This window comes from Artibeus jamaicensis, unplaced genomic scaffold (genome assembly GCF_021234435.1).
Source record: "Artibeus jamaicensis isolate MK-2021 breed Jamaican fruit bat unplaced genomic scaffold, CSHL_Jam_final scaffold_660, whole genome shotgun sequence".
Taxonomy (NCBI): Eukaryota; Metazoa; Chordata; class Mammalia; order Chiroptera; family Phyllostomidae; genus Artibeus; species Artibeus jamaicensis.
Genome location: NW_026522052.1, coordinates 10,049,472 through 10,064,602, shown reverse-complemented (window position 1 = coordinate 10,064,602; position 15,131 = coordinate 10,049,472). Strand labels below are relative to the sequence as shown.

Sequence of the window (15,131 nt, the reverse complement as noted above, 5' to 3'; positions counted from 1 at the left end):
CAACAGCAGGCAGATGTCCACTGCGACAGTGCCCCTCCCCAGCTTTCCCCACCTGGCGCGGTGTGGGGCTGGTCAAGGAGCAGCCTGGATGATGGACAGGTTCTCCCGCAGCCCCTCCTCCTCACCGGGACTTCCTGAGCTCCCCAAAGACCCTTCTCCTCTCGGGACGCTTATCCCCTCCTCCCGGAGACCTCTCTCCCCCCTCCCCCTCCTCTCCCCTCCTCCGGGGAGCTAGAGCCAGGCGCTTGCGCTGCACCGCTGGTGGCGCCTGCCCCTGGAGGGAGCTCATTGGCCGAAGGGTGAGGCCGGACGTTCCTCGCCACGGCGGAGGCACGTGCTGGGGGCACGGCGGTGATCCGAGCCATGGCGTCGTTACTTTGGAGAGGCGACCCAGGGGCGGCGGAGAGCGAGCATGTAAACAGCCAAGTAACCGCCACCGACCGTAGGGCCGAGGGGCGGGGGCTAGGACTGAACTCCCAGGGGAAATCTATGGGGTGCTTTGGGGATGGGGAGTGGGGTACCTAATGGTGGAAGGGAGATGTGGAGTGGCAAGGACTTGGAAGAAGGCGCCAAAAAAGGGAGACCCAGAGAGAAAGATTTCTTGTTTGAAAGGGTAAAATGAAGACACCGGTATGTCCTTGAAGGGAAAGCAGCTGGTTGTCCCAAGCAGACCCCGAGTTTTCTACTCTCCCCATTTGACCATTAAGCCTGGCCTAGCTTCCTTCCATCTATCTACCACGCGCTTTCCTGGTCACGTAGTCCCATTGTGTTACCCCCCCCCCCCCCCCCCCCATGGCCACATTTAGACTAGAGGGCCTGCACCAACAGGGCCAGCAAAAAGTCTCCAGTTTCAGGGTAATTCACACAGAAGACCTGCTCCTGAGAGGAAGCCATTTATACGTTAACATCACACAGGGAACAAATATTTGGGCGGGTCTTTCCCGCACTCCTTCCAGCCCGCCCCTGTTACGGGGAGCACCGTGCTGCTTGAGGTCTTGCTTCCTAATGCTGGTTGAAATTTGTGTCTTTCAATAGTTTTCAAACTTCATCCCCCACCAGAAGGACCCTCAGGCTATGAGGACGACTACAGTCCCAGACCTAAGTAAGTGCTGTAGGGAAGGGCTGACGGGCCTCCATTCGCGAGCATTGCTCCCCTCACGTTGCCGGCGACTGAAACACATCTGGCTGCCCTGACTGAACATTCAAGGCCCTCCACCGCCTCCCCAGTCTTTGTACCCACCCCTCCACCGGGCGACCCTGTCAGGGCACATGTAGGCTCGGAAAGAGAAATTGCCATAAAGTACTTTACATTTCTGCCGGGCACGTATCTTTACACTTATTGCTTCTCTCCCATCCTTTTAGATTATTCCATTAATAACACAGAAGAAGACGAGGAAGATGTAGGTAAGAGATCAGTTCATTTGCCTGTATCTACTCGCATTGTTCCATTGCACCATGAGCCTCGTGAGGTGAACACCGTGATCTCGATTGGTGGCTTTGCCTCTGTTTTCTCTATAAATAGTGCATATCAGGAGAGATACTGACTTAGGAGTGGAGCGTATTTCTTAGAGGATGTTGAAATGAAATTCATAGCAATGGGTTAAGAATTTTCAGTGGGCGAGGTACTGATGGCCATGGGCTTGTTGAAGTTAGAGGTTGGTGCAGCAGCAGAGTGTTAAGAAACTGGATCCTCCAGAGAAAAAAAGGAACTCTCAGTGCTATGTCATTCTTTCTGGAAACTTATTTATGTTTTTAAAATATGTTTGAAAAGATTTTATTTATCTACTTGTAGAGAGGGAGATAGAGAGGGACAGGAAAATCAGTCGGATGCTCTTTGCACGCAGCCCAGCGGGGCCACGCCCACAACCCAGGCATGTGCCCTGAGTGGGAATGAAACGGTCAGCCTCTGGTTTTGTGGGATGATGCTCAACCCACGGAGCCATGCCCAGCAGGGCTCTGGAAACTTATTTAGAAGAAAGACGAGAGTAGGAGCAATTCGCACTCAGTACACACCACTGAATTGGACAGAGCAACGTACTAGGTGTCATTCAGGAAGCCTGAGCCCCCCTGCAATGCTCCTGTTTTTTTCTTCTTGCTTTTCTAGTGGATTTGGCAGCTAATTCACTCTTAAACAAGTTACTCCGGCAGTCCTTAGTAGAATCCAGCCACAAAGTCGAAGTCTTACAAAAGGATCCCAAGTCTCCACTCTACTCCGTGAAGACATTTGAAGAGCTGCGGCTGTAAGTATTCTCGCTCTTCAGTGGGAAATGCTGGAAAGCAAACTGACCGCCAGTAACCAAACCATCAGGGTTTCTCCAGTTCGAATATGTAATGTTAAAACGAGACATGTACGTTTTGCAGTCAATTAAAATCCAGCTCAAAGAGGAACACTAGGATACCTGCCTTGCTCAGCAAAGAGAGAACTTTTTTTTGTGATGAAGTGTTTTAATCTTCCTGTGCAGAGGGAAATCGTGAGGCCAGACATAGCCATGTCACTACTCTCCATACCAGAACCCAGATACGGGCATTAAAATGAATACCGTTCCCAGAGGGCTTTGCATTTCGTAGGGATTTATCACTTGGCATTAAGGAAGTGTATTTTACTGATGGGGACTTTCGTAAAGGGGAAGGATCCAAAATCCTAATGCCTGGACATTTTCCAGATTGAAGGGGAAGCTTGCCTATGATGAAAAGTTGGCTGCCGGTAATCTACCAATTAGTCTGCCAATGAAGCGCATCCAAAATGTGCAGGTTGTTGAAGGTGGAAGCGTCCCAGCCATTTCACTTCACCCTCCTTCCAATGTCACTGAGAGACACAGGGAGAGGAGCGTTCAAATGGGCTGGTGCAGGAGGAGGAGCTGAGGGTGTCTTCTGGTCCCGGTTAGGTTTCATAGATAAATACATTTCTGTCTTCTCTGGAAATAGCTGTTAAAACATCAAAGTTTATCATTCATTAAAAAGAATGAAATAACCTCCCATAGTTTTCTGCCTAGGTGGGAAAGAAAACTCTCCTGGTGTGTATCAATCTCCAGGACATTTTTTAGGGGTCCAGTTCTACAAGCGTGGTTGTGTATGTTTGGGAGTTGAGGTGCGAATTATGTATTTCTAGATATCACTTTTGAAGCTGAGCTACAGAATGGCTTTATTTGGACATGAACCTTTCAGGTTCGTATTTCTGAGGCTACGGACCAATCACGGGCTTTAAGTGTTTGATTTTGTTGTTGTTGTTTGACAGAAAGGAAGAGTTGCTCAAAGGGATCTATGCAATGGGATTTAACAGACCCTCCAAAATCCAGGAGATGGCTCTCCCTATGATGCTGGCGCACCCGTGAGTTTCCAGGGCGGTGGTGTCCCACTCGGTTCCTTTTAGTCTCTGGTGGTCAGTTCATGCCCAGGCTCTTGTCTTCGCTGTACATCCAGTGGTCTCCTCTTGTCTACAGACCCCAGAACCTCATAGCGCAGAGCCAGTCGGGAACGGGAAAAACGGCTGCTTTCGTCTTGGCAATGCTCAGCAGAGTCAACGCCTTGGATCTGTTCCCACAGGTAAGGGAAAGCCAAGAGAGACGGGGCTGCTCGCAGTGCCAGTGACGTTGCTGCAATGATACATTTACAGTAGACCTGCTTCCATAAAGCGTGTCCAGCAGAAGTACGGGGCTGAGATGGAGAGCGCAGGCAATGCAGTCCCAGCCTCTCTCTTTAGGAGCTGAGTGTCTCACGAGAGGCAGCGGATCTTTCAGAGTCCGTTTCCTTGTCTGTGAAGATGACATTTGTAAGAGCCTGGATTGTCGTTCTCTGTCCCCCTGCGTCCAAACACCAGTCACTGTGCCTGGCCTGTGGGAACCGCTGGTTTAAACACTGCACGAGTGTGCGAGCTAATGCGAGCATGAACTTGCCTGCGAGGACTGACGTGTGGATGAAAGGAAGCAGTGTGTGTTCTCAGCACTGTGCTCGGTGTGAAGGACAGTCCCCTCCCGCCTCACCCCTTCAGCAGAGGAGGAAACTGAGTCTCGCAGAGGGAAACGTCTCGCTCAGGTCACAGGTGTCAGAGAGTGACCGAGCAGGAATGGAATGGCTCTGGCCCTGCTCCTGGTCCAGCTTCCTCTCGTGGAAAATATGCGGGCAGCACTCCCTCTCTCCAAACCGTTGTCATCCACTAGTTTGACACGCTGAGCATCTAAGCACGGGGTGCGCCCAGTGTGGTGGGGAGGACAAGGGCTCTCTGGGCAGCTTACGCTCTGCCCAGGGGAGAAGCTGAGGGTGTGACTAGTTGGAGCCAGACGTAGGAAATCACGGGTGTGTTTGTTTATTTTAAATCCTCACCTGAGGGATGCGTTTGTTGGTTTTGGAGAGAGAGGAAGGGAGGGGTAGGGAGGGAAGTGGGGTGGGGTGGGGAGAGAGAAATCGGTCGGCTGCCTCCTGTGTGTGCCTTGACCGGGGATCAAAGCCACAACCTTTTGGTGTGAGGACGATGCTCCAACCAGCTGAGCCACCGACCGGGGCAGAAATCACTTTTCTTAAAAAAAGAAGACAAGTTTACTGTACAGCCATACCACCCTGAACACACCCAATCTCGTCTAAAAGACCAGTTTAGTGAAATTGATATTTGGAGTTTGATACTATGAATAAAAATTCTTCGGGAAAAGCTGTATTTGCAAAAAGATTTTTACCAGCTCTGTTTCCTTCTCCTCTCTACTGCCCACCTTTAATTGAAACATTAAACATCACCAGCTTCTTCCCTCAACATCCTCCCTCATTAGCAGCTGCCATGCACAAGGTGGGGGGTGGTACCAGTGAGAGAGGTGGCGGGCGTTCTCTGCCCGAGATGCCCCAGGAGGATCAGGTCAAGCAGGCAGTGTCCTGGACATGGGCAGCTCTCACGGCCAGCAGGAGCTGATGAGGGTCCCACTCGGGCTGTCATTTGTTGCATTTCCCCTCTTTTTGGTTGACAGCCTCTTTCCATTCTACTCCTCCCCCACCCAAGAAAGTGAAACCAGTGGCCCGTGTGTCTTCATGGCCCTTAGAGAGGAGCATATAAAAAGCAGCTCATTCTCCATCCTTCAGCTCCTTCTCTTCTCTCATGCTCAGCATCCACCTGCTGCTAAAACTCTATTCAGCTGAAAATGTATTATCCTCCCCTTTCATGTCTGTGCCTATGTTAGCTGGGTATCAGACTCGCGTGCTGGCTACAGGCATCTCTCTCCTTCCCCTCCCCCTTCATTTCAGTGCCTCTGCCTGGCTCCGACCTACGAGCTGGCTCTGCAGACGGGCCGAGTGGTCGAGCAGATGGGGAGATTCTGTGTGGACGTTCAAGTGATGTATGCCGTGCGCGGGAACCCAAGTACGTGCCAGCAAGCCAGGCAAGCCAGGACGGTTTAAATCCTGACTCCACCACTAACAAGCCTGTTCTGTGACCTCTCTGCTTTCTTATCTTTAAAACGGGGCTGTGATGGCTCCTGTCCTGCAGCGTCGGTGTCGGGGGCGAACGGAGTGATAGGATGGAGCCCTGCACCACCTGGTGCCTGACAAGGACCCTGCTCCTCTCATTTCCACTCCCTGAAGGAGGAGGCTTTCGTGGGTTCTTTTCTTTGAAGCTCAGTTGTTTGGTGCAGAGCAGCTCTGACAGTTAGTTAGCTTTTCTATTAACATATTATGTGTGTGTGGCAGGAACAAAAATCTTTAAAACGAATTTTTAAAGACCAGGAAGTAAAAGGGAAAGCTGTTCTCCCTTGTCCTGCAGGAACCTGCTTCCCAAGACAATGGTGGTTTTGTTAGCAGTACTTCCTTGGGACTCAAACACTTGCAAATGTACATGCATGCATTTGTACAGTGTTTATAAAACCAGGATTATTGTTTCAGAACGTTCTGAGATTCCCGTGTTTGAGGCATCTTCCAACACTAGTGCATGGAACCCAACTTCATTCCTTTGACCAGCTGTGTCAGATGCCGCCATTTACTTGACACCACCTCTGGGTGCGTGCGGGGGTGGTCCCCACCTGGGGGGGGGATCGTGGGGCTTGCACAGCTGTGTCTGTGACTCCGTGGGGCAGCGGGGCTGCTGCGAGTCACCTTCGCAGTGACACAAACGTGCAGGAGGTGGCCATGACCATGCAACTAGAGCTTCAGGAGCTTATTTTAAAACTCTGCCACTTTGAAAAGCACCGTGACGGCAGGGTTTGCCCTTGGAAATGTGCTTTGGTTCACGAGCCCCGTGCTGCAGTGCCCCGAGCCGCGGGCTGTGGGCGTCCGAAGCAGCCCTCCAAACCCATCTCTCCCCAGTTCCCAGAAGCACTGACCTCACCAAACAAATTATCATCGGCACCCCCGGGACGGTCCTGCATTGGTTTTTCAAGCGAAAATTATTCGATCTGACCAAGATTCGTGTGTTCGTCCTGGATGAGGCAGACGTGATGATCGACACGCAGGGATTCTCTGATCAGAGCATTCGCATTCAGAGGTAACCTTCCCCTTGGTCCTTCCTTCCTGGGCCTTCTGTCTGCATGAGAAATTTCATTGGTCGGCGGCTCCTCCTCATCTTTCCTGCCCAGTTCCCCGCTTCCTTCGCTGTGGAAACAAACGTGGGTTTTCCTTGTTCTCTCAGCCCACTGGCCATAGGCTGCTGGGAATTTCCATCTTCCCGACTGCTTTCCTTTTGTACCATCCTTACAGATGAATCCACAGACTTGGTTTTTCCCCCAAATTTGCCAGTACACTTTTCGTTTTATATTTGCAGTAAAATCCTAAAGACTCCCCATTTATTGAAACCTGATAAGGCTCCTACAGGGTCGCAGTGGGTAGATAAGGGCACAGAGAGGAGGGTGACCAAGAAGGAGCCCAGTGGTCTGGTCCCAGCTTCGCCTGTAACTTGTGAAATGAGTCCTGCCCTTGTCTCAGGCCTCTCCCCCCAGACCACCAAGGGGCTGGAAATGACACACCCCCAGCCCCAACCTGAGATGGACTGAATCAGAATTCCTGGGAGGGAGCTTCAGAACTCTGTATCTCTTCTTTTTAAGTAAAGTATTTCTATGTTTACTGTTATATTCAAATAGTATTCAGATGGTAGTATCCAAAAGGCTGGCAGTGAAAGAGATTCACCCCCTGCCCCATCCTCCCAGAAATACATCTCTGTTGGGATATTAACGTTCATGTCTTTAAATACTGTGCTCACCCTGCTGTTTCTTGAGGCGTGGTCTTTGTTTGCTGACTTCCCATTGGAGGAGGCCGGCATTCAGTGCCTCAGTAACCACCAATCACTCTCCTTTCCCGTCCCCTCTAACACTTCCCCGCACTTACAGTGTAAGTGTGTTCATTGCCAGCAAGTATCGCTGTCATTACGACATAAATGCCGCTAGCTGCTGAGCAATGTGTTACTCAAATTACATTTTCTTGGCACAGCTGTTCTGGGCAGCAGACACTGTTAGCACTGTGCCTGGTGTGTGTTTGTGGATTCATACCTTTTTGTGTCTGCAGAGTCACACTGGTGGAGCGTGGGGGCTGAGGAGAGAGCACACACAGGTCGCTGCTGGTGACTGAAGTCTGTCCCACTGTTACTTGGCGGTGAGCCAGGCCCCAGCGGGGATCTGGGCTCTGTGACCTCTCCCTTCCTCTCGTGGCGCTGGCAGCTAGTTTTCCTAAGTGTTCTGTCTTCTTAGACGTGGGGATTGCTCTCTGGGCCCTTTTTTGTTTTTAGAAATTAGCTTTGTACTGATGTGCAGATCAGGTACAGCGGTGTGAATGACCACAGACAGGATGGGCTTCTGGAACCGTGGTGTGGACTGAGAAAAGGGGGTCGAGAAAGGGGGAGCGTTGCCACAGCCTCCCCCCCCCCCGCAGCCTGTTCGCCACCAGCCCCTCCCCCTGCCTCCCTGGGGCCAGCCTGTGTTCTGACTGCTGACTCCACAGATGCATTTTGCCTGGTTTGGGACTTTATGTAAACTCAGCCCTGTACTGGTTGTAGCTTCACTGTACAGTTGGCATGCAGTCCCATTTCTCCTCCGTTTTACTTATGTCCAGGTTCTTCCCACGCCAAGTCAAGTTCGCTGTGGCTGCTGTCCCTTCCCTCCCGAGACACTGGGCCCCTGCCTGGGAAGGGCAGCCTCTGTGTGCCTCTCCCCCGGGGAACACTGCGCCAGTCAGTCGCTGTGCACAGACCCTCACGCTTGGCTTTTCCCAAAGAGAAAAGTGGGTGGGAAAGCCCGAAACCCCCAGAATATACACGTAAATTGTGCTCCTGAGCCCCGCGTTCAGCGTACCTGTTTGTTCCCAATTCTGGGTCGAGAGGAGGAGCCGGACCCGTCGCTCTTTGCGTGGAGGTGCAGCTGGCGGCAGGCGCATGGGGGACGCTCACCCTGGAGCAGGGTGAGCAGCGGCGGACAGCAGTGGTGGGCACGATGGCAGCGGGTCACAGCCTCCTCCCCGGTTCTGTCGCAGGGCTTTGTCCTCCGGATGCCAGATGCTCCTCTTCTCGGCAACCTTTGAGGACTCGGTGTGGCAGTTTGCGGAGCGGATCATTCCTGACCCCAACGTGATCAAGCTACGCAAAGAGGAGCTGACCCTGGACAACATCCGCCAGTACTACATGCTGTGCGAGGGGCAGAAGGACAAGTACCGCGCCCTGTGCAACATCTACGGCGGCATCACCATCGGCCAGGCCATCATCTTCTGCCAGGTGACGGCGATTGTCTCCGCCCGCCCAGGCTTCCCTGCGGGAGGAGGGAGGGCCGTGACCCTCGGAGGCGCCACAGAGCCAGGCCCCGGTGCTCAACACGTTTGGTCCATCATGCAGTTTAACCTTCAGAGTAACTGCGAGTACAAATGACTTGTATTTTGTGGGTGAAACTTAGAAAGATGAAGTCAGGGAATGGGACTCAGGTGTTAAACAGATGGCCCCCTTCTCTTAGAGCGATGGCTTCCAACACTTTTTTCCTTTTGTACCATCCTTACAGATGAATCCACAGACTTGGTTTTGCCCCAAAATTACCAATACACTTTTTGTTTTATATTTGCAGTAAAATTCTAAAGACTCCCAATTTATTGAAACTTGATAGGTTTCAATAAACCTGAAACCTGAAATCGGCGCCCCGTGGGTGGCCGGTTACGGCGGGGTTTCGACCGGTGCCCTTGGTCAGGTGGAGAGGTTCTCTCCTGTCCCTGACTTCCTGTGAGTGAGTGGCCACACACCTGTCGCTGTGCACATTACTCCCGCTGCTGTTATGTTCGCATTTACTTTTTGCTCTCTGACACTTTTGCCGTCTGACATTAATAAATACCTGAGCGCTGCTCACATATGTATTTTTCACTGCCGTGTGGACACGCCAAGCTCCCTGACAGCCGGGACCCATCTGCCTTGCTGTCCTGTCCCCTGTGCCAGGATAGCGCCCCCCTGGCACCTGGATGGCACTGCAGGTGTGTCTGTAGAATAAAGGGAAGCGTGGCTTCACCAGGGACTAGCCACATAATTTTGAGCAAGTGACCCAGGTTTTTAAGCTTCTTCTTAAATTTTTAAAATGAAATGAGATACCTGCTTCATCAGATTGTTGTGTGGACAGACTTCAGTGGCATGCCCGGCATGGAACACTCTAGAGAGTCTGATGTCATCGCTGTGACGTTGTCTCGCTTGCCACCACCCCACCACAGTGGTGGAGAGAACGGCTTCGTTTCTCAGCTGGGCAGGGCATGCGCCTTCGCAGCACAGGAGAGCCCCGCGCCTCACTCCAGGTGCCACCAGGAGCCCTCCCTGCGCACGGGAGCACTGCAGGCCCGGCCGCTTGGCTTTAGCTCTCGGTGCTGAGCTAGCTTTCTCTGTTTTATCACGTAGACTCGTAAAAGTGCCAAGTGGTTGACAGTGGCGATGGTGCGGGATGGCCACCAGGTGGCTTTGTTAAGCGGAGAGCTGACCGTGGACCAGCGAGCCTGCATCCTTCAGAACTTCCGGGACGGGAAAGAGAAAGTTCTCATAACGACCAACGTCTGTGCTCGAGGTGCGTGTGCATGTGTTCAAAGTCGTGTTTGTTGTGTTTATGGGTGGTAAAATTTGCACCTCCAAGTGCATGGCTCAGTGCTTAGTGCGCAGTGTGAAGTGTACCATGTACAAAGAGTTGACAGACATACATAGTCCTGTAACCGGCACGCTAATGAAAATACAGCATGTTGCCAGGACACTTCCAAATGGTGCCACCTTGTGGTCAGCCGCTGCCATGTCTGGCCCCGGGCAACGGTTGGTCAGATTTCTGTCTCTTTGTTTCATCTCTTCTAGATCCCATAACAATTAAGTCATACAGTCGGTAACCTTTGTGTCTGACTTATCCATTTGACATAACACTTTTGAATTTGTTAGTGCTGTTGTGGATCTCGGGTTCAGTCCTTGTCATGGCTGAGTAGTGTTCCCGTGATGGATGGGCCACTCAGCCGCTGGTGGTCCTTCAGATGGCTCCCGTCTGGGGCTGCTTTGAGTAAAGCTGTAATAAACGTCACGTGTAGGTCTTGTGTAGACGTGGGTTTTCTCTTTGGCGAATACCGTGTCTAGGACCAGAATGTCCGGGTCATCGGTAAGTGCCCGTTTAGCTTTATCAGAAAGTGCAGATGGTTTTTCCCAGGCGGCTGTTCTGCTTTTCCTCCCCACCGGCCCAGGAGAGTTCCAGGAGCTCTGCCTGCTTGGCAGCACGTGGTCCTGTTGCTGTTCCATTTCCACCTTTCTCCCGGGTGCGTGCGCTGCCTCGTGTTGTAACTCGGGTTCCTGATGACCGATGATGGCCATCTCTGAGGCATTTCTAATTTTAAAGACTATATTGACTGCTGGGGGGAAATGTCTGTGTTTTTAAGAGAAGGGATTTTGACTTTCTTCATTCTGCCGTGTCCTCTCCCAGACCCGCCGCCGCACACCCTGCTTATCCCCCACTGTTCGCTGAGACAGGCCGGAGGATCGGCCCCGGTGCTGAGCCCGGCCCTCGGGAAGGGGTTCTGAGAAAGGGCGAGGCGCTGCCTGGACCCCTGACTGTCTAGTCGGGGACATCGAGGAGGGTTTCTCTGTGGGTGCAAATGGCCTGTTCTGTGCTGGCCAGTTAGGCGCCACCAGGCATATGTGGCTGTTGAGTGTGACTAAGGAGCCGAACTGCTAATTTGAATTAACTTAAAATTAAACAGTTGTATGAGCCCAGTGGCTCCCATCTGGACAGCACTCCGGGCCCCACAGGGAAGCGGGCACACGGAGCCCTAGGGTCCAAGCACACTCCGCGCCAGGGGCATGAGGCTGGGCCTGGCGGCTCGTTGGGGGCGGGGGGTGGGGGACCCGGGGACCACCCAGGAGGTGCTGGGGAACATGGGCTGGGGGAGCTTTCAAAGGAAGGGCAGCTTTCAGCCCGACGAGAATTTGCAATTTGCTTGGGAAATGGCAAGACCGTGTGCCTGGAGTCCGGGTTTGTGTGTCGGGAGAGGAGTTTGCGTTGGGCTTGTGCTCTGAGCGGCACACATCGGGCGGCTGGCGGGCGAGCGTCATGCCCCAGACACGGCTGCGGTGCTTGTGGTGAGAGCTTGGAGTGGGGAGGAACAGGAAACCCGCCTGGAAATTGCAGGGACACGGAGGGAGGCCGAGGAGACCCGACTGCGACGGAGCAACGGCCGTGGAATGACCTCAGCTGGGCCCCGTGACCGGCCAGGGGACAGGCTGCCCGTGACCGGCCAGGGGACAGGCTGCCGAGGGGGCTGCTGCCGTGTGGCACAGCAGGAGCAGGGGCGGCGTGGCCCCGACTCCTGGGAAGACCCCTTCTCACTGTGCATGCGCACACGCTCCTGTGAGCACACACTGTGCGTGTTCAGACTCCTGTAGGAGTGGCCCCCGTGGCAGGTGTCGTGGGCGTGCCCTGCAAGTGGACAGCCTGACCGGGCCCCTTTTGGTCACGTGCGTCCCGGCCTGCGAAGTGCGACCTCCCTCCGAGAGTGTGGGTCTTGGTGGCCATCTCCTGAGGAAGAAGTGACAGGACCCCGCACTGTCTCTCCTCCTCTAGGGATTGATGTGAAGCAGGTCACGATCGTTGTGAACTTCGACCTCCCCGTGAACCAGCTGGAGGAGCCGGACTATGAGACCTACCTCCACCGCATCGGGCGGACGGGCCGCTTTGGGAAGAAAGGCCTCGCCTTCAACATGATCGAAGTGAATAAGCTGCCCCTGCTTATGAAGATCCAGGACCACTTCAGTGAGTAGCGTCCCACCAGGGGGCGCCGTGGGCATCCATGCTGATGGCAGGGGAGCATCTGGGCTCAGATGCAGCGGGGCCAGGGTTCCTGCCACAGGAGGTTGACCGGTTTGCCTGTGGTGGTTAAATAGAACACTTTAAGTCCAGGGGCGTCAGTAATAGCTCAGGCTTACGTGTCATTGCTCGTTCTGGGCCCTGGAGCGGGTTTCCATGCCCTGAATAAGGAACCAGGCGAAGTAAAGTAATGACATCCTTGGAGATTATATTCTGTCCCCAGCTTCCTCTTTTATTTACATTTTCCCTTTGCCCCACCCTACCAAGTGGGACCGCCCTGCACTCTCAGGTCTGCTGCCCTCCTGTGACAGCCTGCTGGGCACTGGGGGGTGTGCCGGGGGTGGTGTGCCGGGTAGTGTCCACTTCTCAAGTGACCCCCAGCCCCAGAGCCCATGGATATGGCTGGGGAACAAGGCAGGAGGAGCCGTGACTCCAGATATACCACCCTCGAGGACAGTGGTCCCTAACCTTTGTGGGAAGTGTGGACACTCCCCAGGCACGTGCACGAGATTTGGCATAGAATCTTAAAGGGTTTGGAGACGACTGTCGCGTGTCCGCAGACCCTTTGGGGAGGCTGGTTGCGAGCCCTGTGTTAGGAAAACTGAGGGAGGACCCCGGGGAGGGCGGGGGCAGGGCAGGGACAGCCATCAGGCCCCCTGTGGCTGGGAGCCCCTAAAGAGCTGGTCTCAGGAAGTGACCTCGGGAGGAGCTTCAGTCCCCCGCCCTGCTGCCCCCTGTGCACACTCACGCACACTCACCCCGCTCCCCCAACGCTCACAGGCCCCTCCCCGGCCCTCACCTGGGCGGTGGCCTTTCTTCTGTCTCATGGTGTCCAGACACCCGGGGTCTGGGGTCTGCTGCACACGGTGGTGTTTTAGTTCTTATTGGTCGGTTGTTTTGATGCCGTCCCCCCTCGTCTGGCCTAGAGGATGTCCCTGCTCAAGGCTGTCCCTGCCAGGGCCGCAGGGACAGGCAGTCAGCAGTGTCCCTGCGTCCGAGAGGCAGGTGGCTGGGCAGGAAGGTGCATGGGGGCCCCGTAGGAAGGGCTGTCCCTGCTCTTTCAGACAGCAGCATCGAGCAGCTGGACCCGGAAGACCTGGACGAAATCGAAAAGATCGGGCACTGAAGACAGAACTTTGTCACTTGTGGCGTTTCCTGGTTCCTGTGAAAGTGCCCCAGGGGGGGTTTAAAGGTATTTGTATTTAATGTGGAGGTTTTTTCAACATGAAAGTGCTGCTTATGGCAAAAATAAATGGGGTAGACTTAGTATTAAGGACCTGAAGTCTTTTTGAAACCAAATTGATGTGAAGCACATGATACTTTTGAATAAAGAGGCAATGTTATTTCTTATTCTAATCTTTTCATGGGTGAAATTGTCTTTGTGGGGACTACTGGGATGTTTTTGAAGTTAGATTATGGAATCTGAGATCACCCCTCCTGTAAAGGTCCCATGTCGCCACGAGAGGGCAGTAGAGCTTCGCTGTCCTGGGAGTCCCGGTGGGTGCAAAGCCCTGCGCTTCAATCCTCCCTCCCAGGGGCTGCTTCCAGCTTCTGGTGCCCACCGGCCTCCAGGCACGACCACCGCACGCGCGCGTGCAAGCCCACACACTGACGCCTTTGCAAAGTAAAACAGTTCAGAAGAGAGGGCATTTTGCTTTTATTGATGTTTCTGCTGACATACAGAATTTTTAAAAGTTTTTCTATTTTGTTTCTTAATGTCTTCAAATTAGAGATTTACTCCATCATGAGTTATGTAACAGGCTCTAAAAATATGGTTTTATCATAGTCACGTTTTAGAAATAGGCAGTGGGGGGGGCATTTTTATTTAAGAAGCAACATTTCAGGGAGGTAGATGTTTTGCTTTTAAGAACTTAAGGTATCTGAGAATCCTGGACATTTCCCTGCAAGTACCAGTGAGATGCTGTTTATTTCTCACATTTACTGCTACAAAAGTGAGCCGTGCACCTGGGAAAATGGGAAGATCGGCGCCCTCGTCACTTGGCCACCCCCAGCACCCAGTGAGTGCCCGCCGTCCTGGACAGAAGGGTGTTCCTGCCATATCTCTATTGATACGTTCCACACGCCCATCGTCCTGCCTGTGTTTTATCTCCACGAGCGGGGCTCAGGAATACATGGAAGTCACCCTGCACCCTCCACAGCAGTGTTCATGGTGTCCTCACGTTGCCAAATCCCAGGGGAAGGGACACGGAGTGCTTCCACCAAAATCCAGAGTCCAATAGCAGAGGCTCCAACAAGCCAGTGTTCTAAAAGTCTGGGCTTCTGGTGGGCGTGTGGCCGCCAGGCAGCACAGAGGGGGCCCCTCCCACCCTCTGGGCCAGCTTCCCAGAGGACAGGGTCCTCTCTCTCACAAGAGAGAGAGGGGCTGAGTGGTGCCCAGTAGCTCTGTGCAGTCGTCCAGCATGGTCCACAGGGGCAGTGACCAGGTCCAGCTTGTGACTGGGTTCACCTGGACACCTTGGGGCAAAACACAGACTCCTTACCCCATGAAGGACAAAAACAGACTCCCGTGGGCAGAGCCCAGAAACACCTTTGTACCGGAGCTGAAGGCACAGGTAAAGTGGGAGTAATGAAGGAGGGGACGCCAGGCATAGGAGTCCCGAGGCAGTCTGCAAAAACGAGCTCCCATCTCCGAACATCCTCTAGCCTCTCGTTGCGCCATGCCTGCCTTCCTCTCTGGTCTGTGCCCAGTCTCCTTGTCCACTCAGGACCCAGCGCCCCGCACTTAAGAGGTCCAGCGCCCAGTTCCATGAACGTTTGTTCTTGTTGAGTAAATATTCCTCTGCCATTTCTTCATCCACCAACATTCTTCCCTGAGGTTTTCCGTCCTAGTTTTGAACTCCTAGGTGGGGCAGGATGAACAAAAGGGAG

At 53.4% G+C, this 15,131-nt stretch overlaps 1 protein-coding gene across 1 annotated transcript; it reads left to right on the top strand.

The window, feature by feature from the left end:
• The first annotated feature begins 363 nt into the window (after positions 1–363).
• Positions 364–13,493, top strand: DDX25 (DEAD-box helicase 25). Its single transcript, XM_037134205.2, has 12 exons — positions 364–426; positions 1,036–1,102; positions 1,363–1,404; positions 2,105–2,240; positions 3,236–3,328; positions 3,441–3,543; positions 5,224–5,338; positions 6,277–6,454; positions 8,428–8,665; positions 9,815–9,977; positions 12,000–12,188; positions 13,307–13,493. Exons 1-12 carry the CDS (start codon positions 364–366, stop codon positions 13,366–13,368), a joined length of 1,449 nt encoding a protein of 482 aa, XP_036990100.2. The 3' UTR covers positions 13,369–13,493.
• The last annotated feature ends 1,638 nt before the right edge of the window (positions 13,494–15,131 follow it).